General features: G+C 42.1%; 1 protein-coding gene across 4 annotated transcripts in view; it reads left to right on the top strand.

The window, feature by feature from the left end:
• The window catches only part of LAMA3 (laminin subunit alpha 3), a gene marked incomplete at both ends in the record, with an annotated part of 284,682 nt that overhangs the window by 213,921 nt on the left and 46,301 nt on the right, over window positions 1–24,460 (top strand). For 2 of the 4 annotated variants that reach the window (XM_080714581.1, XM_080714583.1), the window contains 9 exons: window positions 2,165–2,245; window positions 12,503–12,609; window positions 15,089–15,139; window positions 15,696–15,847; window positions 19,915–20,025; window positions 20,127–20,238; window positions 20,443–20,610; window positions 22,145–22,341; window positions 23,743–23,859. In XM_080714581.1, coding sequence (XP_080570707.1) covers window positions 2,165–2,245; window positions 12,503–12,609; window positions 15,089–15,139; window positions 15,696–15,847; window positions 19,915–20,025; window positions 20,127–20,238; window positions 20,443–20,610; window positions 22,145–22,341; window positions 23,743–23,859 — 1,096 coding nt within the window. The remainder of the gene's footprint in view (window positions 1–2,164; window positions 2,246–12,502; window positions 12,610–15,088; window positions 15,140–15,695; window positions 15,848–19,914; window positions 20,026–20,126; window positions 20,239–20,442; window positions 20,611–22,144; window positions 22,342–23,742; window positions 23,860–24,460) is intronic. The other 2 variants (XM_080714582.1, XM_080714584.1) reach the window with 1 other exon arrangement.

Raw genomic sequence — 24,460 nt, 5'->3', positions numbered from 1 at the left:
AGTCAGCGGTTTCCACAAAAGCGGCCTTCCAGTCCCTGTAAAGTAACCCAGGCAACCATTATCATTGAGACACATACGTCAGAGGCGTTACCTAGGGAGACTAGCGGGACACTAATAATACATTGCTCAGCTGCGAGACCTCCAAATTAGTGATGTATACAGTGAACTAAAAGCAAGTACCAGATAGCAAGGGGAGCTGGAGGGTTTCTTCGGGTTCTCCCTGGCTTCTGAGACAGATGGAGATGAAGTTGGAGGGTCAGCCAGGCCTCAGATCCTGTAGAACCTCACAGCACTAGCCAAGCATCTCGGTTTTACTCAGTGTGATGAAAGCGTTGGGACCATCGCGAGCCCTGTGACCCCATCCGAGCTGTCATTCAGGCCCCATGGGTAGAGTCACCATTTTCTGCTCATGGTGATCCATGGTCTGTTTGGACTTGGCACTTTTTCATACCTTTGCTCATCCCAATGCCTTCTCCATGGGGTCTAAGCAAAAAATGACAACAGCTGGACATGGTGGCACTTGCCTGTAATCCTAGTACTTTGGAGGCTGAGATAGAAGGATTATGGGTTTGTGTCCAGCCTCAGCAACTTAGTGAGACTCTGTTTCAAAGTTAAAAAAAAAAATAGGATTGGAGGTATAGCTTGGAGGTAGAGCACCCCAGGTTGAATCCCCAGTGCCACACACATAAAGAATAACACAACAGACAACTAAGTGAGTCAAGACAGTTGGTTTGAGAATCCAGAAACTGGTAAAGTTCCCAGGCCCAGAAGCAAGAATGGACCACAAAGGTAGATTGACATCAGCCCCATATCAGACAAACTGGCCAAGTCTTCACATGGGCAGAAGTCAGGTGCCCAAGGGTGCTGCTTCTGGAGAAATGTTCTGATGCAGTGTTCAGCCCGCCCTGCTCTCAGTGTCTGATAGCCCTGAGCCTGCCCAGTCCTGCAGCATTAGTTCTACAGGGATCTATCACTGCACGCTTGCCCAGACTCGCTTCTGCAGATGCAAACAAGGGCAGAGCGCACCAAGATTACCCTGGCTGTGGGGGAAAGCGCTTCACTGTGGGTTACGGAGCACATTGTCCCCACCAAGGTCAGCTTCAGCTTCCAGCTTCGACCAAGTTGGAGTGAAACTCTTTTTATCAGATTCTCCTGTCAGCCACAGTCTTACTGCTGATGGGTTCCTAATGGTGTCTGTAGAGGTGTACCTCTGTATGCATGTAATAGGATACGAGAGGCTTCCCAAGTATAAATTCTCTTACCAGCAAATGATAAACAGAGCTATTCCTCCCACCCCCACCCCGGGCTTTCTGTCAGTGTAATGTAGACACTTTGCAAGGTAAAAGGGCTTTTCATGCTCTCTCCATGAGGCGTGAAGGGGCTTCTCAAATACATGTCAGTTTAGAGCTAAAAGAAAAGGAATCAAAAGCCTCACCAAAGACTTGGTTTGGGGGGAAAAATGTGAAAACAGGCAATGATTATACCTTCGGAAATACCATGGAGGGCCAGCTGCTCCCTGCTCCTCTCTGGACCCCGGGCCTGGCCCTCTATCCAGTAGTGTGCCCAATAGAAAAGAAACTAGAATAAACAAGGAGACAGATTTTAAAAAGGAATCAGAACTCTGTTCTTTTTTTCCTGCCTAGACTTGTATTCCTCCTTGTTATTCCTGGAAAAACACTGTGGTAATCATCTCTTCCAGAGCGAGTTGCTTTGCTGGGTCCCAAGGGAAGGAGTGCCTGTCTCCAAAGCCATACATGTAATAAATACCTCCAGTTCTCCCCTACCCGGTTTGCCCAATGTCAGCTGAAAGAATTTCTCCTGAGCTCTCTAGGCCTCAAGGAGAAACATTTTTTAAATTATTTTTATTTTTTTATTGGTGATTGTCGTCATACATCTTAGTGGGGTATTAGATGGTAGAGGCATACATGCACACATCACTCACTTAGCCCTTCCCCAATTCCCACTGGAGCTCCAGGGGCAACATTTTCTCCACACAATTTTCTTCACACAAAAATTTTGTGTACACAATGGGTTTCGATGTTTACTTATTGCAGGTCAGTCCTTTGTGGTAAAAAAAAAAAAAAAAAAAAAAAACAAACCAACAACAACAACATAAAGCCCCTGGAGGTGTGTTTCACTGTAGCCTTTCTCTGTCTTCTTGCAGTTTCGCCACCGGCTGCGTGGTGAGCGGGGGAAGCGTGAGGTGCGCCTGCAAGCCGGGATACACAGGGGCGCAGTGCGAGAGGTGGGTGACCCCGCTGCCCTGCCCGCTGCCCCTGCGGGAGGGGATGGCTGTGGCTGCGCCTTTTTCAGAGGGCTGGAAAAAAGTCTCTTGGGAAAAATGCAAGACTGCTCGCGTCATCATTTACACCCTTCTTTTTTGCTTTATACATCAGAGAATGAGGCACAACACACACACACACACACACACACACACACACACACACACACACGGCGCTGTGTACCCAACCCCATACTTCTCTAGAGTCCCCTTGCCCACAACTAGCCCTATGTATTCCTCCCCATCTCAAGGTTCACCTCCTCCCACATATCCCCACATAGGGCTCCCTCTCCACAGCCCGATGACACCACACTTCCCTACGTAACTCCGCCCCCATCTCTACACACTCCTCCTCCATATAGTCTTACACATCCCTCCCCTACAAGATTCTTCTTACTCCTACCCCCACATAAACTCATCCCTGCCTACTCCTGTCCCACATATCTACATCTCTCCATCTATACCCCACCCCTACCTACCTGATACATGGACAACTCTACTTCTGCATGGATGTGTGTGCGCACCTGCGCACACACACATACGCCCCTCAATCCCTCACTGTATTTTGAACACTCTTAGGATAATCTTTGTAATTTTTGTTTCTTAATCCCTGGCACCTGTCATGGTACTGTTCATTAATGTTTATGAAACAAAAGAATAAAAATTATAAAGCCAGGCATGGTGGTGAATGCCTGTAATCCCAGTACTTGGAACACTGAGACAGTACGATTGCAGGTTCAAGACCAGCCTCAGCAACTTAGGCCCTCCACAATTTAGCAAGACCCTGTTGCAAGTTAAAAAATAATCTGGGCATGGTGGTGCATACTTATAATCCCAGTACTTGAGAGGCTGAGACAAGGAGGATCACAGGTTCATGGCCAGCCTCAGCAACTTGTGAGGCCCCCCACAACTTAGACCTTGTTTCAAAATAAAAAAATAAAATAGGGCTGGAGGTGTAGCTCAGTGGTAGAATGCCTCTGGGTTCAACCCCCAGTATTAAAGAAAATTAATAACAAATAATAAAATAGAGGTGGAGGTGTAGCTCAGAGGTAGAATGCCCTTGGGGTCAATCCCTAGTACCACATATGTGAATTCATGCACACACACACACACACACACACACACACACACACACACGAGAAAAAAGTAAAGATTGTGGAAGAGAAAGTATAAAATTAACTATAAAAGGCCATAGAGCTATGTTTTAGTTATTTGTGGCATATTTCATGATTAGCTTCTATGCATGGGCACTGCATAGACCTTGTAAGGCAACTCACAGGGTTAAGTAACCTTGAATATCCTACCATCCCATCTCTCGCTAATCCAAGGGCCACACTCTATGAAGTACACGCGGTGTTTGGTCACCCTCCAGAGCTGTCCTCAGCTTGAGATGTTCCTGCCAGGAGGCGTGGGAGCTGGGCCAGCTGGGAGAAGAGCATCCCTGTCCCTCGTGTGTGCTGCCCAGGAGTTGGCACACTCTGCCCTGCCTCTCCCTTGCTCCTGCTCATGCCTTTGCATTCTCCTGCCCGCTCGCTCTTGTACATTTAGCTGAATTCACTAAACCTAATGTGTGTACGCAAACATTTTATGTATACTTGGATTTGTTTCTGTACATTGTATTTGGTTCTTGTGCTAATATCTGTGTTATTTCTGCTAGTATAAAGTGCCTTTGAATATTCGATTGAGTAATGCTCCCCTTGAAAGCTTTATCCAATTTTTTTTCTCTGGTCATTCTGGCATATTGGCTTTTTTTAAGATAAAGTTTAGAAAAGCTTGACCATGTTAAAAAAAAAAAATCGATTCAACCAGATTTCACGGTGAGGCATGGTCTGAGGGCGAGGAAGGAGGGGGCAGCTGCAGGGAGAGAGGACGGGTTGCCGGGCCCTGGACAGGCGCTCCAGGCTGTGATGTCAAAGCTGTAAAAGGGTCTCACACCGTGAGAAGCTCCCAATTTAATCCTCCTTCTGGTTCTCCGCAAACAGTGGAGACGACAGCAGAAAACGGCACCGGGCTTGATGAGGCAGCTATTTATTTGGCAGACAGCTGATCTGAAGAGAAAATGTTAATTAACAGTTCTCTTCTCAGCTTGTGTTTGCTACGTTAGATGTCTCAAGAAAGCAAGCTGTTGTTTCTTAGAGTTGTTTTTTAAAAAAGGCTTTTCACAGGTAAATGCCAGGTTGATGTCAACATTTTTCGCTTGCTCGACACAGATTGCGCTCCCGGCCATGGTCCCTGGCACTAGTGGCTAAGTGTGCAAACACAGGACAGACAGTAGGGTGGGAGGTGGGAACGCTATCCTAGGAGCTGGCTGGGGAGGGGAGGAGCAGCCTGCCCCAGGGGCAGGAAGGGCTCCCCTTCAGGCTCACCCTCCATCCTTCCTTGGCCATGCAGGGCCAATCTCTATTTGTCCTGTCATTGTCCTTCATGAAACCAGGAACTGTAATGTCCACCCAGTGTGGGGGGGCCCGAAACGAGAATAAGAGAGCGGTTATTTCTTCTAATCAGTGGCTGATGCTTTGCAGGAAAAAGGTAGAAGCAGGATCAAACTTCCTGAATATGGATGTGATTTTAATATAAAGTGCTTTGTATTTTTGTGTCTTTTACACGGGAAGTTCAAATGAGAAACATATAAAATATAAAGATCTTCTGGGTAGCAGGGCTCATGAGGTAGAATATGGGGCTGGTGACAAAGTAAAGCTCTATTTTCAGTATTTTATCTACCTGGTAAGTAGACTTAGAAAAGCCACCTTAGCATATCCTTCCTTCCTTTCTTTCTTCCCTTCTTTCCCCTTCCTTCCTTCCTTCCTTCCTTCCTTCCTTCCTTCCTTTCTTTCTTTCTTTCTTTCTTTCTTTCTTTCTTTCTTTCTTTCTTTCTTTCTTTCTTTCTTTCTTTCTTTCTTTCTTTCTTTCTTCCTGCAGTACTGGGGATGGAACCCATGGGGGTTCTACCTCCAAGCGACACACCCAGCCCTATTTTTAAATTTTTTTATTGGTGCATTGTATTCATACATCATAATGGGGTAAAAAAAACTTGTGTGGACACACATGCACACACTGCCCAGTTAGCCCCCACCCAGTCCCCACGCTATTCCCTCCCCATCCCTCCTTCCCATGCTTGGCTTAGTGGTTGACTTTGATATGTTTAAGTACATCGCGTGCTTTAGAGTTTCCTTCTCCCCCTTCCTATCCCCTCATTTACGTTGTCTTATTTGCTCCTCTATAGGATTTTCTTTTTCATCTAGAGTTCCTCCTGTCGCCCATTTCTCCCTAGCTTTCACATATTAGGGAAAGCATCCATTTCTTATTTTTTTTGTGAGTGACTAATCTTGCTTAGCATAATGTCCTCCAGTTCCATCCATTTCCCTGTAAATGATGTAATTGTGTTTTTTTTTTATGGCTGAGTAAAATTCCATTGTGTACATACCCCACAGTTTTGTAATCCATTCATCTGTTGATGGACATCTTGGCTGGTTCCATAGTTTGGTTATTTTTTATCCTTTACTGTGAAGCAGAGTCTCACTGAGTTGCAAAGGCCTCACTAAGTAGCTGAGGCTGTCTGGAAACCTGATCCTCCTGTCTCAGTCTCCCAAATGCTGGGATTACAATTGTGTGCCACCACACCTGGCCCTGTCAATCTTTTTATAATCAGGAAATACATAGTTTTTTTTTTATTCCTGTTTTGTGAAATGTAATTCCAATTGATTCCAATTATCAAATGAATATTTTTTCATCGTACCTTATAGTCACACATACCTTTTATTATGTCTATTACATGCGAACATTTTCTTAACTTTTTTTTACATTTTCTCTTATCTTATGTCCACTCTATTAAAATAGATATTATTTTATTCATTCATTCATTCATTCATTCATCCATTCAACAAATATTTATTTGGCTCCTAATATATGTCAGACATGCAGGTGACAGAGATATATCAATAGATAAAACAATCCCCCGAACCCCAAGAATTTATGGGGCTTATGTTTTCATGGAGAAAATTAAGGTCAAAGAGTTACAACAGCCCAAAATCACAGTAGTGAGTGCTGGTGGCAGGGGTCCAGCCAGGTCTCCTGACCCCAAACCTGTACCCTTCCCACTGTGGCACCAGTGTATCCATTGTTAATATATTTGACTGAATACAAACTGAAATTGCCTGACAGTTTTGTTTTTTTTTTTTCTGGTGGTACTGGGGTTCCTGGAAACCCTTCTACCTCTGGGTTGCACTCCGAGGCCTATTTTATACATTTTTATTTGGAAACAGGGTCTCTTAAGCCAGCGCAGCTGGCTTTGAACCTGCGCAATCCTCCTGTCTCCGCCTCCCAAGTGCAGGGATTACAAGCGTGTGCCACCACGCCCGGCTGCCTGACAATATTTTGATGCAAAGTTTATATTTTAGGGAAAAAAAGAGTTACCATATTGTCTTGATTCTATCAATTTCATTGATGATAAGACACTGTCTATCATCTTAGGTGTCATAGGGCAAGGAGCAGAACTTGGCTAAATGGAAATATTTTTTAAAAATTTATTGGTGTATTGTTATTATACATGATAGTGAGATTCATAGTGATACAGCCATGTATGCACATAACATTATTTGTCTCTTTCCTTTCCCACACCTCACCTTTCCCTGTGCTCTCCTGCCACCTCACTCCTAGTCTCTGACTTCATTTCCATGAAGTCCCTGTGTCTTCCCTTTTTCTCTCTAGATTCCACATATGAGAGCAACATGTGGCCCTGGACTCTCTGAGTTGGGTTGATCCTGCTCAGCATGATGCTCTCCAGCACCACCTTAAATGGAAATACTTTAATTGATGGAATAAGTTTTATTGCTGTTTCTATTTTTTTTTAATTTTTTTTTTTTTTTTGCTTACTATTTGTTGGTTTAGGATTGCTATGTCCTCTTGGTTCAGTTTAGGTAGGTTATATGTGCTTAGAAATTATCAATTTCTTCCATGGTTTTCCAGTCAATTGGAGTATAAATTTTCAAAATAGTTTCTGGCAATCCTTTGAATTTCCCCACTGTCTGTGGTGATGTCTCCTTTTTCATTTCTGATTTTAATAATTTGAGTTGATTCTCTCTTTCTTTTGGCTAGGTTGGCCAGGAGTTTATCAATCTTATTAATCTTTTCAAAGAACCAGCTTTTTGTTTTGTTGATTCTTTGAATTGTTTTTTTGTTCTCCATTTTATTTATTTCTGCTCTGATTTTAATAATTTCCTGCCTTCTCCTGGCTTTGGGATTGGACTGTTGCAGTCTTTCTAGGTATTTGAAATGTGTCATTAGTTTGTTTACTTGGCGACTCTCTGTTCATCATATGTGGGTACTCAATGGCATAAACTTTCCTCTTAACACTGCCTTCAAAGTGTCCCATAGAATTTGGTAAGTTTGGTAAGTCTCTATTTTCATTTATTTCCAGAAAATTCTTTATTTCCTCCTCTTATTTCTGATCTTACCCGCTCATCATTCAGTAGTGTATCATTCACTCTCCATGTATTTTAATGGTTTCTTTTGGTTTTCCTGTTGTTGATTTCTACTTTCATTCCATTGTGGTCTGAAAAGATTCAGGGAATTATATTACATCTTTTGAATTTGCTGGTGCTTGCTTTGTGACCCAGGATGTGATCTATTTTTGGAGAAGGTTCCATGGGCTGCTGAGAAGAATGTGTATTCTGCTGTTATTGGTTGAAATATTCTGTATATGTCTATTCGGTCCATTTGGTTTATAGGTTTTTTTTAGTTCTGAAGAGTCTTTACTCATCTTTTGCCTTGATGATTGATCTAGTGATGTGAGAGGTGTGTTAAAGTCTCCCAATATTATTGCATTTGGGTCTATTTGAGATCTGATGTCCAGGCAGGTTTGTTTTACAAATGTGGCTGTACCCACATTTGGAGCATAAACATTTGCTATCATTATATGTTCTTTTTTTTAATTTTATTTTATTGGTGCACTGTATTCATACATCATAGTGGGATACAAACTTTTGTAGACATACATGCACACATCGCCCAGTCAGCCCCCACCCGATCCCCACCCCATTCTCTCCCCATCCCTCCCTCCCATGCTTGGCTTGGTGGTTGACATCTAGTATTATAGCAATTTATCCAAAATTAAAAATGATAATCTCACATAACAGTTTCATTTGTCTGATACCAAGCTTTTGATGACTTAAAGATAACATTTCAATATTTCTTTTTGCTTTCTTTCTTACCAGAGAATATTTTTTCTTTTTTTTTAGGTGAAACTATCATATATTTATTTTTCAGAAAAAAATCTATCCTGATATGGAATATGGACTCTAGATACCCAAAACAATCTCGAAGCAAAAACAAAGCTAGAAGATGTATATTTTCTGATTTCAAACCGTATAAAGCTACAATAATTGAAACAGTGTAGTACTGTTCTAAAGGCAGATATATAGACCATTGGAGTTAAATACAAGCCTAGAGCTAAATTCTTCCCTATATTGTCAAGTTATTTTTGACAAGGTTTCCACGAAGATTTGGTGGTGGAAATAATAATCTTTTAACTAAATATTGTTGAAAAATAATAATTACATGGAAAAGAATAAAATTGGACCCTTACCTAATCCCACATACAAGTATTAACTCAAACTAGATAAAAGACCTAAATATAAATCTTAAGACTATAAACTTTTAGGAGAAAATCTGGGTCATAAAACCTCACAACATTGAAATTGGCAGTGATTTCTTGGATATGATTTCAATGGCACAGGCAACAGAAGAATATACAAACTTCCTAAAAAATAAAAGAAAATATTGTATATCCAAAGACAATGTAAACAGAGTTAAAAGTTACTAATAGAATTGGATAAAATATTTCCAAATGCTATATCTGAAGGTATATTAATATTCCAACTAGAAATCCTAAAAATTAACAACAATAAAGGCAAACAATACAATTTAGAGATAGGTAAAAGACTAACATAAGTAATGAATCTCCACAGATAACCAATCTTAGTTGTCTGTTGGATGGAAACTCTTGTTTCTCTGGTTCTGGTGAGTGTTACCTATTTCTTCTTTGTAGTTAATCTCTTTGAGTATTTTCTCTAGCACTGGTTTTGAAGGCATAAATTCCTTCAGTTTCTGTTTGTCATGGAAGCTTCTTATTTCTCCATCTAATTTGATAGAAAGTTTTGCTGGATAGGAAATTTTTGGCTGGAAGTTGTTTTCTTTCAGAGTTTGGAATATGTTACTCCAAGCCCTTCTGGCTCTCATGACTTGGTTTGGGAAGTCTGGAGTGATTCTAATTGGTTTGCCTCTGAATGTCACTTGGCCCTTTGTTTTTGTTGCCTTTAAGATTCTCTGCTTGGCTTCCACATTGGTCATTTTGACAATTATATGGCGTGGGGATCCTCTTCTCGGATCCTGTCTAAAAGGAGTTCTATAAGTTTCCTGGATCTGTGTATCAACCTCTTGCTCTATATTTGGAAAATTTTCTGCTATTACTTCCTTGAAGAGATTGTTGATCCCTTTGGTATCACTTTCTTTTCCCTCCTCTATTCCAATTATTCTTAGGTTAGCTCTCTTAAGATGGGCCCATATTTCTTCAATGTCAGATTCCTGCTGTTGGATATCTTTTTCTAGATTAGAAACTATGCATTCATTTTTGGATTGCTCATCTTCTAAGAGCGAGATTCTGTTCTCCATGTGGTCTAATCGGTTGTTTGTGCTTTGAATTGAGGCCTTTACTTCATTAATTGCATCCTTTATCTCTTTTTGGCTCTCTCTCTGAGTTCTTTTCGAAGCACCTCTATTATTTCTACAGTTATTTTCCTGATTTGATCTTCTAGAAATCTCTGATTTTCTGTTTTATCAGGTTCTGATGTTGTGGGGTTGTGCACATTCATTACTTCAGTGTTATTCCTCTTTCCCATGATTTCGGAGGTTTGTGCCTTCTCTGGGTTCTTCCCTTGGGTCACTATGGCTTCACTTAAGGTGCTCTGGATCTCGAGTCTGTATTATCTCAGACCCTACTACTCCTTTACTGGGTTGTATCACAGAGTCTCCGACCCAGGGAGTCGATAGAGGCTGCTTTAAACTATGGGGGGTGCCAGGTTGCACGCTCTCCTATGGTGTGATATCTCTGCCACCACCACTCCCTCACTGGGTCAAGTCCCAGGAGGCACAATACTGGGATTTCTCCTCTGTGGCCCGCAGTTTGACTCACTGTTCTTGAGTACGTAGATGTAGCTGTACTGGACTCGGTGAATTCACTGCTGCTGCCGCCGCCGGTGGCAATATGGCGCCTCTGCCACGCCCTCGGCCATGAGGCTGGCGTATTTTTTCTTCTCTGGTTTTGATTTCCACTCTGAATCCCTGCAGCGTGTGCTGAGCTCAGCCACTGGGAGCTTTAAATGCTGTCTGCGCCGAAAGATCCCGCCTGGCTGTTCCGCATCGGCTCACCTCGGCTTGCTGTAGCCATCCGCTGAGTTCGCCGCTGCCGCCGGCAGTATGGCGCTGCTGCCGCGTCCTCGGGCGCGTGTGTCTCCTCTGTGGCCCTGAGCTCTGTTCTCAGTCCGCTTTCTCTCTGGAGCCTGGTGGTTTTTTTGTTTTTCTGGTGATGGTGTTTTCTGGCTATGAAAGGCGCTCTTTTTGTGGTAATGGAGATTGGTTGTTAGCGGGACTCTTAAGCCCCGCTTTTCTCAGTCGCCATCTTCCCGGAAGTCCTCTCATTATATGTTCTTGATGGATTGTTCCTTTTAATAAAAGGAAGTGCCCTGCTTTGTCTCTTCTGATGTGTTTTAGCTCAAAGTCTGTTTCGTTGCTACCCTTGCCCATTTCTGGTCTCCATTAGCATGATATATCTTTTTCCATCCTTTCACTTTCAGTCTATGAATGTCTTTGGCTTTAAGGTGAGTTTCTTGCAAACAGCATATATTTGGATTATGTTTTTTAATCCACATTGCCAGTCTATGTTTTTCAATTGGTGAGTTAAGTCATTTGACATTCATAGTTATTATTGAAATATCATTTTTGTTTCCTTGAACTTACACGTTCAGGAGATATACAGAACACCATTAATACAAGATTAAAGAAGGACTTCCCCATGCCATATAATAATCAAAATGACCAATAAAGAGGCCAAGGAAAAAATCTTTTAAAAAGCAGGTGACATATAGGGGCAAAACAATAAAAATTACCCCGGACTATACAACCCAAGTCATGAATGCCAGAAGAGACTGGTATGATGTGATCCAGATTCTGGAAGAAAACTTTCAACCAAAACTGCCATATCTAGCAAAGTTATTATTTAAAACTGATGGAGAAACAAAAGTGTTTCAAGGTAAGCAGAATCTCAAAAAATCCATGAATTCAAAGCCACACTAGAGAAAATACTTAAAGAAATAAACCATAAAGAAGAAAAAAGAAAGCAATTTTCAGAACCAGAGAAGAGATGAAGTTGATCATCAGGGCACCTATGTTAAGAAGAAATAATAGAAATAACCAAACAGATGATAGAACACAAAATGACAGGAAACAGGAATACTTTAATTGACATCCCAGTTCCAGAAATGAAATATTATCATGTTTCTGGAGGCTTTACTTTTCAAATAATAGAATCTAAGAATCAAGGACATATAAATTTTTTCAACTTGTAATTAGGAATTGAGTTCTCATCACTAAATTATTGTAATAATAATAGCTCAAGGTCAGATGTAGCAGCTGTAATTGCTCTCAGTTGCTCGAGCTCATTATATATCCTTCTGTAGCAATTAGTACAAACATGAATTATGTGCCCTTGAAATAATGTGTTGGGAAATGTGAAGAAAGTCATCCCTTATGCAAAATTTGAAAATTTTTGAGTCTTACTTTAAATTTGTTCCTATGAAGAAATTAGCCTTAAATTAACAATATCTAATTGTGTGATATCTTTAGGAACATAATTCTTGCATACAGTTTAGCAACCTCTGATTTCCATATTGATCACACTATTTGCTCCACAGTGTGCGTTTTGTATTTGAGATTTTGATAGTTCTGGGAGCAGGGAAGGAAGAAGCCAGCAGCCCTGTCTCCTACTCGCACCACTCTCAGCCAAGGGGTAAATTTTCCTATGTTGAGAAACATTCATTTTTTTTTTGCAAATCTGTTGTCCTCACTCTCTTAGAGTATAATATCCCAAGCCGGGAACTAGGGGCTACAAAATCAGGTGGGATAAATGACAAATGGAAATGTTTCTCATCCTTTCTCTATTTTGTGTAGGTGTGCACCTGGATATTTCGGGAATCCCCAAAAATTTGGAGGTAGCTGCCAACCGTGCAGTTGTAACAGTAATGGCCAGTTGGGCACTTGTGACCCCCTAACTGGAGGTAAGATTGAAGCACACCTTTGCCAGCCTGCATTTGTAAAACTAATGTAAGATAACAGCCTGGGCACTGAAGCACAATTATTTAGAAAGCATAATATATAATTCTAGCTAAAAAGCTTTCTCTTTGTTTCGACAACCTGGAAGTGCTACCTGGAAAGGCTTGTTATTTACAGCTTTGGTGAATAACTTATCCCAATTAGGTTACTAAAAATTAAATGATCTTTAAAATTTACTAATTATAGATGAAATCACTTCTTTGGCTACTTGATGAGCTTTCCTTTTGATATCTTAGGGTTATTTTCACATCAGCCTTCTTTATGTGGATCTGAAGGAGTCAAAGGACTCTCTCTTATAGCTAGTGTGCTAGGATGTGGGCAGGTCATTGGGGGTGGATTTTCACACCAAGGAGTAAATAATTTGTGGGAGTTGGTATGAGTTCATTAGGAGTAACTCAGAATTAAAAGGAAAACTATCCTCTTGCCTCTTTCAAAGATATTAACGTGATTTATTAGGAAATACCACTGATATAGAATAACACTTAGGTAAGATCTCTCATCTTATAGTTATGAGCAAGTTGAAGAATGAAACACTGGATGTATGGGGTTTATCTGATCAAGTAGCCATTCCCAAAAGAGTGCAGAGTAAATGGATTAATGCCGGTCTAGAATGGGGATTTACTAGCAAGCCTCAGCTCTTTGTTTCTGACTCCATTCTCTTCCACATTTTTTACTTAGAAGGAACTATAAAAGGCATACCTACCCAGTTGTCAGGTGATACAAAGTTAGAAAGGACAATAGATGCTCCTGTTGGCACACTTAGAATACAAAAGGACCGTGTGGCCGGGTTTGTAATCCCAGCACTTGGGAGGCTGAGACGGGATTGCACAGGTTCGAAGCCAGCCTCAGCTACTGAGTGAAGCTCTCAGCAACTTAGTGAGACCTTGTTTCCATATAAAATAGGTCTGGGAGTGTAGCCTCTGGGTTCCATCCAAGTACCACACACACAAAAAAAAGGACCATGTCTGGGAAAATTTCCAGCTTAGAATCTGGCTGTAAAGTTAGATTATATTTAGAGAGAAGCAAGAGAGCATTTCATCCTAAGAGTTCAGGCATGGGGAGAGGAGAAGAAGTGGAGGGAGAAAGACGGCCCAAGGTGGCCACAGGTTTTCATGAACTGTGGCTGAAAACCTCAAACTCAGCTTACGTGTGCAGTTCTGGGTGGCGGGGTCCAACGACACGTGTGCTTACCTGCCACACGAGTGTCATTTGTCTGCCACTCCCAGGGAACCAATATATCACAATATGGCAGAGATTTCGTCTTGGTGTCTCTGTATTTTCTGCACCTAGCACACGGGGTGGTACACAGTGGGTTCAGAGGTGCTCGGCCAATGTTTGTGCAGTGCGTTTGAACGATGTGAACACACGGGGGATTTCCAGTGATGAAAGCCTTAAAACTAATAGACATTTTAGCTCGATAAGAAAGGCATGGCTCAAAGCCAGACATGGTGATGCATACTTGTAATCCTAGTACTTGGGAGGCTGAGACAGTAGCATTACAGGTTTGTGGCCAGCCTCAACAACTTAGTGAGGCCCTTCACAACTTAGTGAGACCCTATTTAAAAATAAACAATAGCCGAGAGTGGTGGCACACGCTTGTAATCCCAGCATTCGGGAGGCTGAGACCGGAGGATGACGGTTCGCAGACAGCCACAGCTACTTAGTGAGGCTCTCTGCAATTTAGTGAGACCCTGATTCAAAATAAAGAATTAAAAAAATAGGGCAGGGAGTGTAGCTCAGAGGTCAAATGGCTCTGGGTTCTATCCCCAGACCCACAATAAATAAATAAATAAATAAATAAATAAATAAATAGCCAGGCATAGTGGTACATGCTTGTAATCCCAGTACTTGGAAAACTGAGACAGGAGGATTGCGGTTTGCAAACAGCCTCAGCTACTTAGTGAAGCCCTTTGCAACGCAGTGACACTCTGTTTCAAAATAAAGAATTAAAAATAGGGCTGGGGGTGTAGTCTGAAGGTAGAATGCCCCTGGGTTTCATCCCCAGTACCAAAATAAGTAAATAAATAAATAAATAAATAAACAAACAAACAAACAATAAATTCGGTCTGGGAGTGTAGCTCAGAGGCAGAATGCCCCTGGGTTCAATCCTCAGTACCACACACACACACACACACACACACACACACACACACACACACAGCAAGGCATGGCCCTCTACAGAGATGCCTTTGTAGGCCAGAAATGGACTGTATAACCTAGGAGGCCACCATGATAGTAGCCCTGCTGGGAGGCAGGAGCTCCATGACCAATGGCCTGGACCATCATGGGACAAGGCAGGACCACTGAGGCTGTGTGTTCCTGTGACCAAACTCTTCCCAAACTGGCTTTTCTGAAAACCAAGTTAAAAAGCAGATGATAAGGAAGTGTAATAACACTATCTTCACTTTCCCCTTCTGATTCCAGACTGCATAAACCAAGAACCCAAAGACAGTGATCCTGCAGAAGAATGTGATGGTGAGAACAGACGCCCTCACCCCTTTCCAGGTTGTGAGGTTTGGTTTAAGATACGTGAGCCCCGTGCTGGGACATGCAGTTTCTAGTCAATGGTGGGAGGAGGTGGAGGAGGACTACATAGGTCGGGTCCTCTGTCAGCTACTAGCTGAGGACCTTCAGCAAGCTGCTGCGCTTCTCCAAGCCTCTGTCTCATCATCTGCAGGATGCACCCAGTAACTAGAACACCTCATGGAACTACTGGGGAAATGCTCATAAAGCCCTTTTATGATTTGTAGTCAATAGCAAGCACTCCATAAATAAGACCAATTTATTACTCTTTTTCCCCGCATTCAAAATAAACAACAATTCATAGAATCCCTATTTTTATTTAAAATGCTTCTGTGTATAGGGCTCTCCCATTTTTGGAACCCACATCTCTCCCTGAGAAGGCTGTGATTGTGATTTCCGCCCATGATACCTGTGTGCGTATGAGCTGGGCTGTGCAGCCCTTGAGTTCTCTTTGCCTTCCTTTGGCCCCAGCCCCCAGCACTTTTGCCTTTGATTGTGGCCCCTGCAGATTGCAACAGCTGTGTGATGACCCTCCTGAACGACCTGGCCACCATGAGCGAGGAGCTGCGCAAGGTCAAGTCTCAGCTGCAGGGCCTCAGTGCCAGCGCCAGCACTCTGGAACAGATTCGACACATGGAGACCCAAGCCAAAGACCTGAGGGTAAGTCCCTGGAGGGCCCAGAACAGATACTCAGTGAATACAGTTGTGCCTCAGTATCCCTGGTGTCCACAGGGGATTGGCTCTAGGACTCCCATGTGAAAACAGGGTCCTGGAGGTCATCTAAAGGCTTTGAAAAGATGCTCAAGTCCTTTATATAAAATAGTATAGTATTTTCATACATCTTACACATGTTGTCAAATACTTGGAATAACTTCCATATTTTGTATAATATCCAGTATCATGTAAATGAAATGTAAAAACCTGTATACGATGTTATTTAGGGAATAATGACAAGAAAAGGTCTGTATATGTTCAATACACACACAATTTTTTTTTTTTTTTTTTTTGGTGGTACTGGGGGTAGAACCCAGGGGCTTTCTACCTCTGGGCTGTATTCCAAACCTATTTTATATTTTATTTGGAAACAGGGTCTCACTAAGTTGCTGAAAGCCTCACTCAGTAACTGAGGCTTGCTTCGAACCTGTGCAATCCTCCTGTCTCAGCCTCCAAGCGCAGTGATTACAAGCATGTGCCATCACATCTGGCTAATAGGCACACAATTTTTTAGAACTGGCCAAATGTGAGGGTAAACATAATTTCATACTTGGGAGGCTGAAACAGGAAGACTGCAGGGTTTGAGGCCAGCCTCAGCAACTTAGACTCTCAGCAACTAAGTGGGACCTTGTTTCAAAATAAAAAGAGAAAAAAGAGCTGAGATAGGCTTCATGGCACATGCCTATAACCCTTCCTGAGACAGGAAGATCACAAGTTCGAGGTCAGTCTCAGTAACTTACTGAGATCCTGTTTCAAACTAAATAAAATAGGGCTGGGGGCCTATCTCAGAGAGAATTCCCCTGGGTCCAATTCCCAACACCAAAATATGTGTGTACTGAGGTTTGTTTCATAGCTCCAAATTTCCAGGTGAATGTCCCTTGTGCACTTGGAAGTAGGTGTCTGGGAGGGTCTCCTGAGAATAAATGAGGCCTAAAGTGCCCCACAGGCCCAGGTTCAGGTTCTCTGGAGAACGTGAAGTCTATTGTGCCCATGGAAAGTACTGCAGGCACAACCTTGAAACTTCCCAGTGCTCATCTCTGGGCAGTGGCTCTATATGAGAATGTAAGAAAGCCACGGGAATCACAGCCTGTTAGTCAGGACCTGGACAAATCCAGAAACCTGCATCCCTAAGACCTGGTCCTGAACTTGGGGAGTCTGAGGTGGGCCAGGGGTAACTAAGATCTCTAGATGGGGTGTGGGGAGAGGGGGGAACTCCCAAGGAATGAGCCTGCAGATATCTTAACAGACAAATAACAAGAAAATATGCCCAACCAAAGCAACAGTCAAGAGATGAGTGTACTTTCGACAGATGGGAATAACAGGACCATCAGAAAATTACTTTGAAGAATATTCTCCAACAGAAGGAATAAGAAGTGCTTTTGAAACACGAACTGATTCTCTTGGCTATAGCAGAGTCTATATAGCAGAAAGTAATTGTAGAAAAATGGCTCTTTGTCATCCCTTGAAGTTAATTTTAGCCCATGGTTTATAGACTTATATAGCCCTATGTTCAAGAAGAAAGGCAGCTACATGAGTTACTCTGATGCCCGTGATGCCGCCCTGCATTTCTCTACTTTCTGTGCACATCTATGCACCTGTGTGTGCTAAGCACCCAATTCAAGTCTCAGAGCATCCCTATGGGGGAATAGTGTTGCTTTCATTTAACAGCTAAATAACTTGTTTAAAGTCACATAGATAGAACATGGAGGTTCTAGAAGAATTCAAGTCAAGACCAGACCGAATTCTAAAGGCCATCCTTTACCTACTGTAACCCTTATTCAGATAGTCTACTGACATCTGCATGGTGATGTCAGCTTTCCCATTATAAAATCAAAATAGATGTGTCTTCTTGCTGTATCACACAAACTCTGTGACAATTCAGAAGGAATAAGTACAAACCAACATTTTTGAATGCTCACATGCACATTACATTTTAGAATACATTAGCTCATTTATCACCAAAATTAGCCCTGCAGCTTAATATTATGTTCTCCAGTTTGCTGATGAAGGGAATACAATTTAAGGGGGCTCATCTACTAAGCAGTAGACCTAGGGTTTAGACCTGTATTCTTCTCTTCTCCTTCTTTCTTTTCTTTCCTTTTCTTTTTGTACTAGGGATTGAACCCAGGGACATTCTACCTTGAGCTATAACTCCAGCTCTATTTTTATTTTTTAAGTTTTTTGGGAGGGTACTGGAGATGGAACCCAGGAGCATTCTACCTTAGAGCTATACCCCCAGCCCTATTTTTTATTCTTTATTTAGAAACAAGTTCTCACTAAGTTGCAGAGGGCCTCACTAAGTAGCTAAGGCTGTCTGTGAACCTGTGATTCTCCTGTCCCAGCCTCCCAAGTACAGGGATTACAAGAGTGCGCCACCATGCCCCGCTATTTTTAAATTTGGAAACAGGGTTTTCTAAGTTGCACAGAGCCTCGCTAAGTTGTTGAGGTTGGCCATGAACCTGTGACCCTGCTGTCCTAGCCTCTCAAGTAATGGAATTACAGTGTGCGCCACCACATCCAACTTTTGTTTGTTTCTTTGTTTGTTTGTAGGTTTTTTTTGGTGGTACTTGGGTTCCTGGAAACCCTTCTACCTCCGGGCTACATTCCCAGACCATTTTATACTTTTTTATTTAGAAACAGGGTCTCCCAAGCCAGCGCAGCTGGCTTTGAATCTGCACGATCCTCCTGTCTCCACCTCCCAAGCGCGGGGATTACAAGCGTGCACCACCATGCCTGGCTGGACTTGTATTCTTAAGAATGTATTCTTTTACACACCACTGGCTCCAAGTAGAGGCAATAAAATTATTTTTTTAATCAGTTTTAAGATCTTAAGTTTTTTCTCCCAAAATCAAAAACAAGCACTGCTCTATTATGGGCATCAATGTTAACCCTTGAAAATAATGAGGCAACTTAGTATTTAAAAAAAGGATAAAGTACCTGGATTGTGACCTGAAGCAATCAGTGATCAGCTGTACAGGCCTGGACAAGCCACCAACTTCCTCACACTTCTGTTTCCTCATTTGTCTAATGAAGCTGTTCAACTACAAGAAGTTTGAATTCCCCCATAACTCTTTAGTGTAGAGTCTTTGAAGCTAATAGTTGTTTCAATAAAGGAGTCGTATGTATTACCTTTAGTGTTATCAGGTTAACTGCATAGATTTTCTAAAAGCTTTATTACAGAATCTAGAAATCGATACATCAAATAAGTAGCATTTTTCCTTGTCCTTGTTTCTGTAGGGTCAGGTCATTAATTCAAGTAATGTATTTCTTGGCTTTTCATGCTTTGTGTGTGTGTGTGTGTGTGTGTGTGTGTGTGTGTGTGTAACCCAAGGCCATTCTTCCTCCCAGCTACACTCCAGAATGCCAGAGTGTATTTTGAAACACAGTCTTGCTTCTAAATTACTGTGCACTGGCCTAAAACCATGATCCTTCTGCCTCGGCCTCTCAGGTGCAGAGATTGCAGGCATGAACCGCCACACTCGGCTTATAGTTTGAATCTTAAATGATTCCAAGGCCCATGTGTGGAAAGCTGGCTCCTTGGAGGGGTGCTATTGGGAGGTGGTAAAAACTTTAAGAGGTGGAGTCTAGTGTGAAGTCTGCAGGACCCGGGGCCTCCCTTGAAGAGGATAAGTGTTCCCAGCCCCTTCCTCTCCCTCTCTTTCACTCCCTGGCTAACCCGAGGGCAGAGGTTTTGTCTCCCAGTGCCTCGGCCCTGTGCTGCCTTCCCACAGACCAGGTGCCCCAGAGTCTCTTATGTTGACGATCACAGGTATTTGTTATAATTCTAGAAAGCTGACTAACACAGCTTAGTGTAGAGTCATGTCACAATTTACATCAGAAAGTCGATTATTCATGTAATAATCTCTTTCAAAGAACCACATTTTTTTCTCCTGTAAAACTGGCAGTGGTCTTAGTAAATGAGTCTTCTGTCTTCATTACATATTTATCAGGCTGGCAGGATTTAGTCTGAATTTCTATTCCTAAGTGAGACTAGCTTTGTGTCTCACTTTCAGAATCAGTTGCTCAACTACCGTTCTGCCATTTCAAATCACGGCTCCAAAATGGACAGCTTGGAAAAAGAGCTGAACAATCTGAATCGAGAATTTGACACTTTGCAAGAAAAGGTAATGTCAATTGCCGGAATCTTCCCTCTCCCTTTCAAAATATTTTTAGTTTTTCCTTTCCCCATCAACTTAATTTGTTAACCAGTGCATTTTTCATATAGGCTCAAATAAATTCCAGGAAAGCACAAACATTATATAATAGTGTTGGTCAGACCATCCAAAATGCAAAAGAGCTGGACACGAAGATTAAAAATGTCATCCGGAATATACACAGTAAGAAAAACTACTCAGCTCCGTTAAATGTATTTCTGTTATATAACCTGTTATATACTGAAAGAATTTCCTTCCAGGAGTTTTATGAAAAAGATTCTATAGTGACACTAAAAAACTAATAAAAGTTTCGGCTCTTCCCCCTTCTTCAAATAAGCTGCTGGAGCCGAGAATTCCCGGTTTAATAAATCAGTCGGTGTTTTTTAGTTCTCTTCAAGCAGATCTCTGGGACAAATGGAGAAGGGAATAACTTGCCTGGGGGAGATGTCTCCAGAGAGCTGGCGGAAGCCCACCGCATGCTGCGGGAACTCCGAAACCGAGACTTTGGGAAGCACCTGCGAGAAGCAGAAGCCGAAAAGAGAGAGGCTCAGCTCCGTAAGCACTCACCCAGATCCTCCTGCGGTCATTGGACGGGTTTGAAATGCGATGGCCAAGATACAGTGTAGAGCCGATCGTGGCTGCCACGCTTGTAATCCCAGCATTCCGGAGGCTGAGATGGGAGGATCGCGGTTGGCGGACAGCCTCAGCTACTTAGTGAGGCCCTCTGCAACTCAGTGAGACCCCGTTTCAAAATAAAGAATAAAATATAGGGCTGTGGGTGTAGCTTGGAGGTAGAATGCCCCTGGGTTCATCCCCAGTACCACACACACACACACACACACACACACACACACACACACACACACACAAAAGCCACTTGAGAGCTTGTGGTTACAGGTGGAAGGCCTCATACCAGGACATTACTGTTCTAGCATCACACAGTAGAAACGAGGGCACATGCCCTCCTGCCCTGGAAACAAAAAGACTTCTCCAAGTTACCAAGAATCTACAGAATATAATGCCATCCTACAGAAAAATAAGTTCTTCTAGAACTTAGATGTCACATCTTTTTTCTTGAACTACATATTTGTTTCTCTAATGTTGCTTCAATTTCCAATTTTCTCATTATGTAATTTTTGATGGTTTCCTCACCATTACTGGATTTTTAATCCTCTCTTTTGTTTCTTTTTTTTTATTGGTGCATTCTAATCATACACCTTGATGAAGTTAGGGTGATAGAGGCATTGCAAGCACCCAATACTTTTTAAGCCCTCCCTCGTTCCCACTCCACCCCCTTTCCCTCCCACTATTAGATTTTTGAATCACAAATTCATCTTAACAGTATTATTATAAAAGCAAAATATAGATATCATAGAAGTTAACTGAATATATCTAAAGATTTTGACGGGGTAAATGCCTCAAAACTAAGAGGTATGAACTTGGTGCAATAGTTTTTCAAATACATTTATTCTTTAGTAAAATGATGCATTCATGATTAGTAAACAGATAGTAACAGTTCTTATGGTCTCTATAATGTTGACTGTAATATCAGTCTTGCTTTTAGCCATAAGATGGGAGTTTTAGTGGTAGAAGGAGTGTGTACTTTTTTTTATATACTTGCAATTGAACCCAGGGACATTGTACTTTTGAATTACACCCCTACCCCTACTTTACTTTTTATTTTGAAACAGTCTCACTAAATTTCTGAGGCTGGTCTTAAAGATGAAGTCCTCCTGCCTCAGCCTCCCAAGTACTGGGCTTACAGGCATGCACCATCATACCCAGAAGAGCCTGCACTTTTTACCCAACTCTGGTCTCTAACCTTGGCTTGACCCCTGACTTCTCAGGGCCTGCATTTTCTTATCAGTACCATGAGGATGGGAGCTTCTGTTCCCTGTGGCTGTCCTGGAAGCTGTGTGAGGCAAGGTGTGGTACACACAGAACAGGTCTGCATCAATGTCAGTTTCCCGTTTTCTCCAGAATTTGAGGGAAACCATGAAGTGTGCAGGAACTCAGTTCTCCTGTAGCCTTTGCAGCCTAGCTTAAGCGTGCTCGTCTCCAAGTGGGAAACATAGATGATGTTTTGCAGTACTGAACCGGATAAGGAGCTGGCTAGAAACTCACCGGGCGGAGGACAATGGACTCGTCAGGAATATCCAGGATTCTTTAAATGATTACGAAGCCAAACTCCAGGACCTGCGTGCTGCGCTCCGGGCGGCAGCTTCCCAGACGAAGCAGGCCACCGGCCTCAACCAAGAGAATGAGAGAGCTCTGGGAGCCATCAGGGTGAGTGCCTGTTTGGAAACTGCACGCTTTCGTCGGTGGTAAGGAGAGGAGGTACCCGCCTGGCTATACCAACTCAGATCCAATCATATGGGAAATAATAAATTAAATATAAAGCCAAAGCCCTCTCTGCTCCTCAGCTACCAGAAAAGATTCTGAACTTAAACCACAGAAAAAGCCCCACAAACTGCCTCAGCCCTATCCCTGCTGAAAGTGTGTTGAAGGAATAATGTTGCTGAATAGATGAGAAATTAATCCTGTTAGTGTTCAGATTGGATTTTATAGCCAGGCATGGTGGTGCACACCTGCAATTCTAGTACTTGGGAGGCTGAGACAGAAGGATCACAGGTTTGAAGCCAGCCTCAGCACTTAGCGAGGCCCTCAGCAATTTAGCAAGACCCTGTTTCAAAATAAAAAATAAAGCCAGGTGTGGTGGCGCACACTTATAATCCCAGCATTTGGGAGGCTGAGACAGGAGGGTTACGGTTCAAGGACGGCCTCAGCTACTTAGTGAGGCCCTTTGCAATTCAGTGAGACCCTGTTTAAAAATAAAGAATTAAAAATAGGACTAGGGGGTGTAGCTCAGAGGTAGAATGCCCCTGGGTTCCATCCCCACTACTACAAAAAAATTTAAAATTTAAAAATAAAATAGGACTGGGGGTGTAGCTCAGAGGTAAAACATCCCAGGTCCAATCCCCATTATTGAAAGAAGAAAAAAGTCGATTTTTACATGTTGCAAATGACTTTTCAACATTTCATGTTGGATACAAAAACAGCAGCAAAGACATTTTAAGCCATGACCCACCTTATAAGATATAAGTTTACAGGCAGTGGACAGAAGATATAATGACAGAATTTAGAGCTCAGGTTTTCATAATGTATGTTCTTAATATCAAACCTTGTACACCAAAGCAACAACAAAAATATAAGGGGTTATAAAACGATAATACAAACAGGGTTGAATATCATAGAACTTGGCTCCCAAAGTAAAGGAACTTGATAAATGAAAAGCGGTGATATCCTAAGGGGAGGACTTTATTCTCAGCTCCCAATGCCTCCTTAGTGCCTACTACATCTCCACTGAGACCGGCATGCGCAGTGCTTTATTTAGCTGAAGTCTCTGTTCTGTTTCTCAAACCAGAGCTTAGAAATCTATTTAGCTCACTGATGAAGTTGACCAGGATAGGAAGCTTCAACAGTGGTAGCAATTTCTTCATCACCATGTAGTGAGAGGAGACTGAGGCAGCCCGGCAGAGAGGACCCATGTCCCATCCCACCTAGTTGCCTAGGCCATCTGCAGGTTCAAGAAAACATCATGATTCTGAAGTCTTGTGTGTTGTTAAATACATGTCTTCTGATAACAGGTCATGGAGCTCATGCAGATATCCTTTTTATTCTCTCCAGAGACAAGTGCAGGAAATTAATTCCCTGCAGAGTGATTTCACAAAGTACCTGAACATCGCGGACTCTTCTCTGCTGCAGACCAACACTGTGCTGCAGCTGATGGACAAGACCCAGAAGGTAGAGGAGGTCGCTTACGCTCCAGAGAAATTGAAAAACATTTAAAGTGTGTTGCCAGGAGACTATGAGAGGGGCAAACCCATTTTTCCTCTCTGAATATGTCTGTTAGGTAGAAGTAAATATCTAAAATTATTAAGAGTGGCTCTCCCCAGCAGAGGGGTAGTGAATGATGAGTCTTCTCCACGTCCACCTGCATTATCTAATTAGTCTGCAATGAGCAGACTATTTTTTGTGATAATAAAAATTCCATTGCTATTGTTTAAATATCAAGATATATTTATTAACAGAATATATGTAGGATGAGCCTTGATAAAAGATTGACAAATTTTTTAGCTGCCTAATGGTATTTTGAAAATATCTTTTATAATAATTATTTCTATATCATAAAAAGTCCTTTGGTTTAGTGGAACTTTACCTTGGCATTTTTATAAACTTTTTAATAAACTTGTGCCTTTATAAACTTCCTAAGAGTGAGTACCCATGAAAAGGAAAATGTTGAAAATTATGGTAAAAGTTGGAGGGATATCATCAATGCCAGTATCTGAAGTAACCAAGAATGAATTGGTGTAGTAAATGGGCTTAGAAGGCATAATTTCTTCTT

Source organism: Muscardinus avellanarius, assembly GCF_963383645.1.
Source record: "Muscardinus avellanarius genome assembly, chromosome: 17".
NCBI classification, from domain to species: Eukaryota; Metazoa; Chordata; class Mammalia; order Rodentia; family Gliridae; genus Muscardinus; species Muscardinus avellanarius.
The sequence above is the reverse complement of the archived record's forward strand: the minus strand, read 5'-3'. Positions and strand labels throughout refer to the sequence as shown.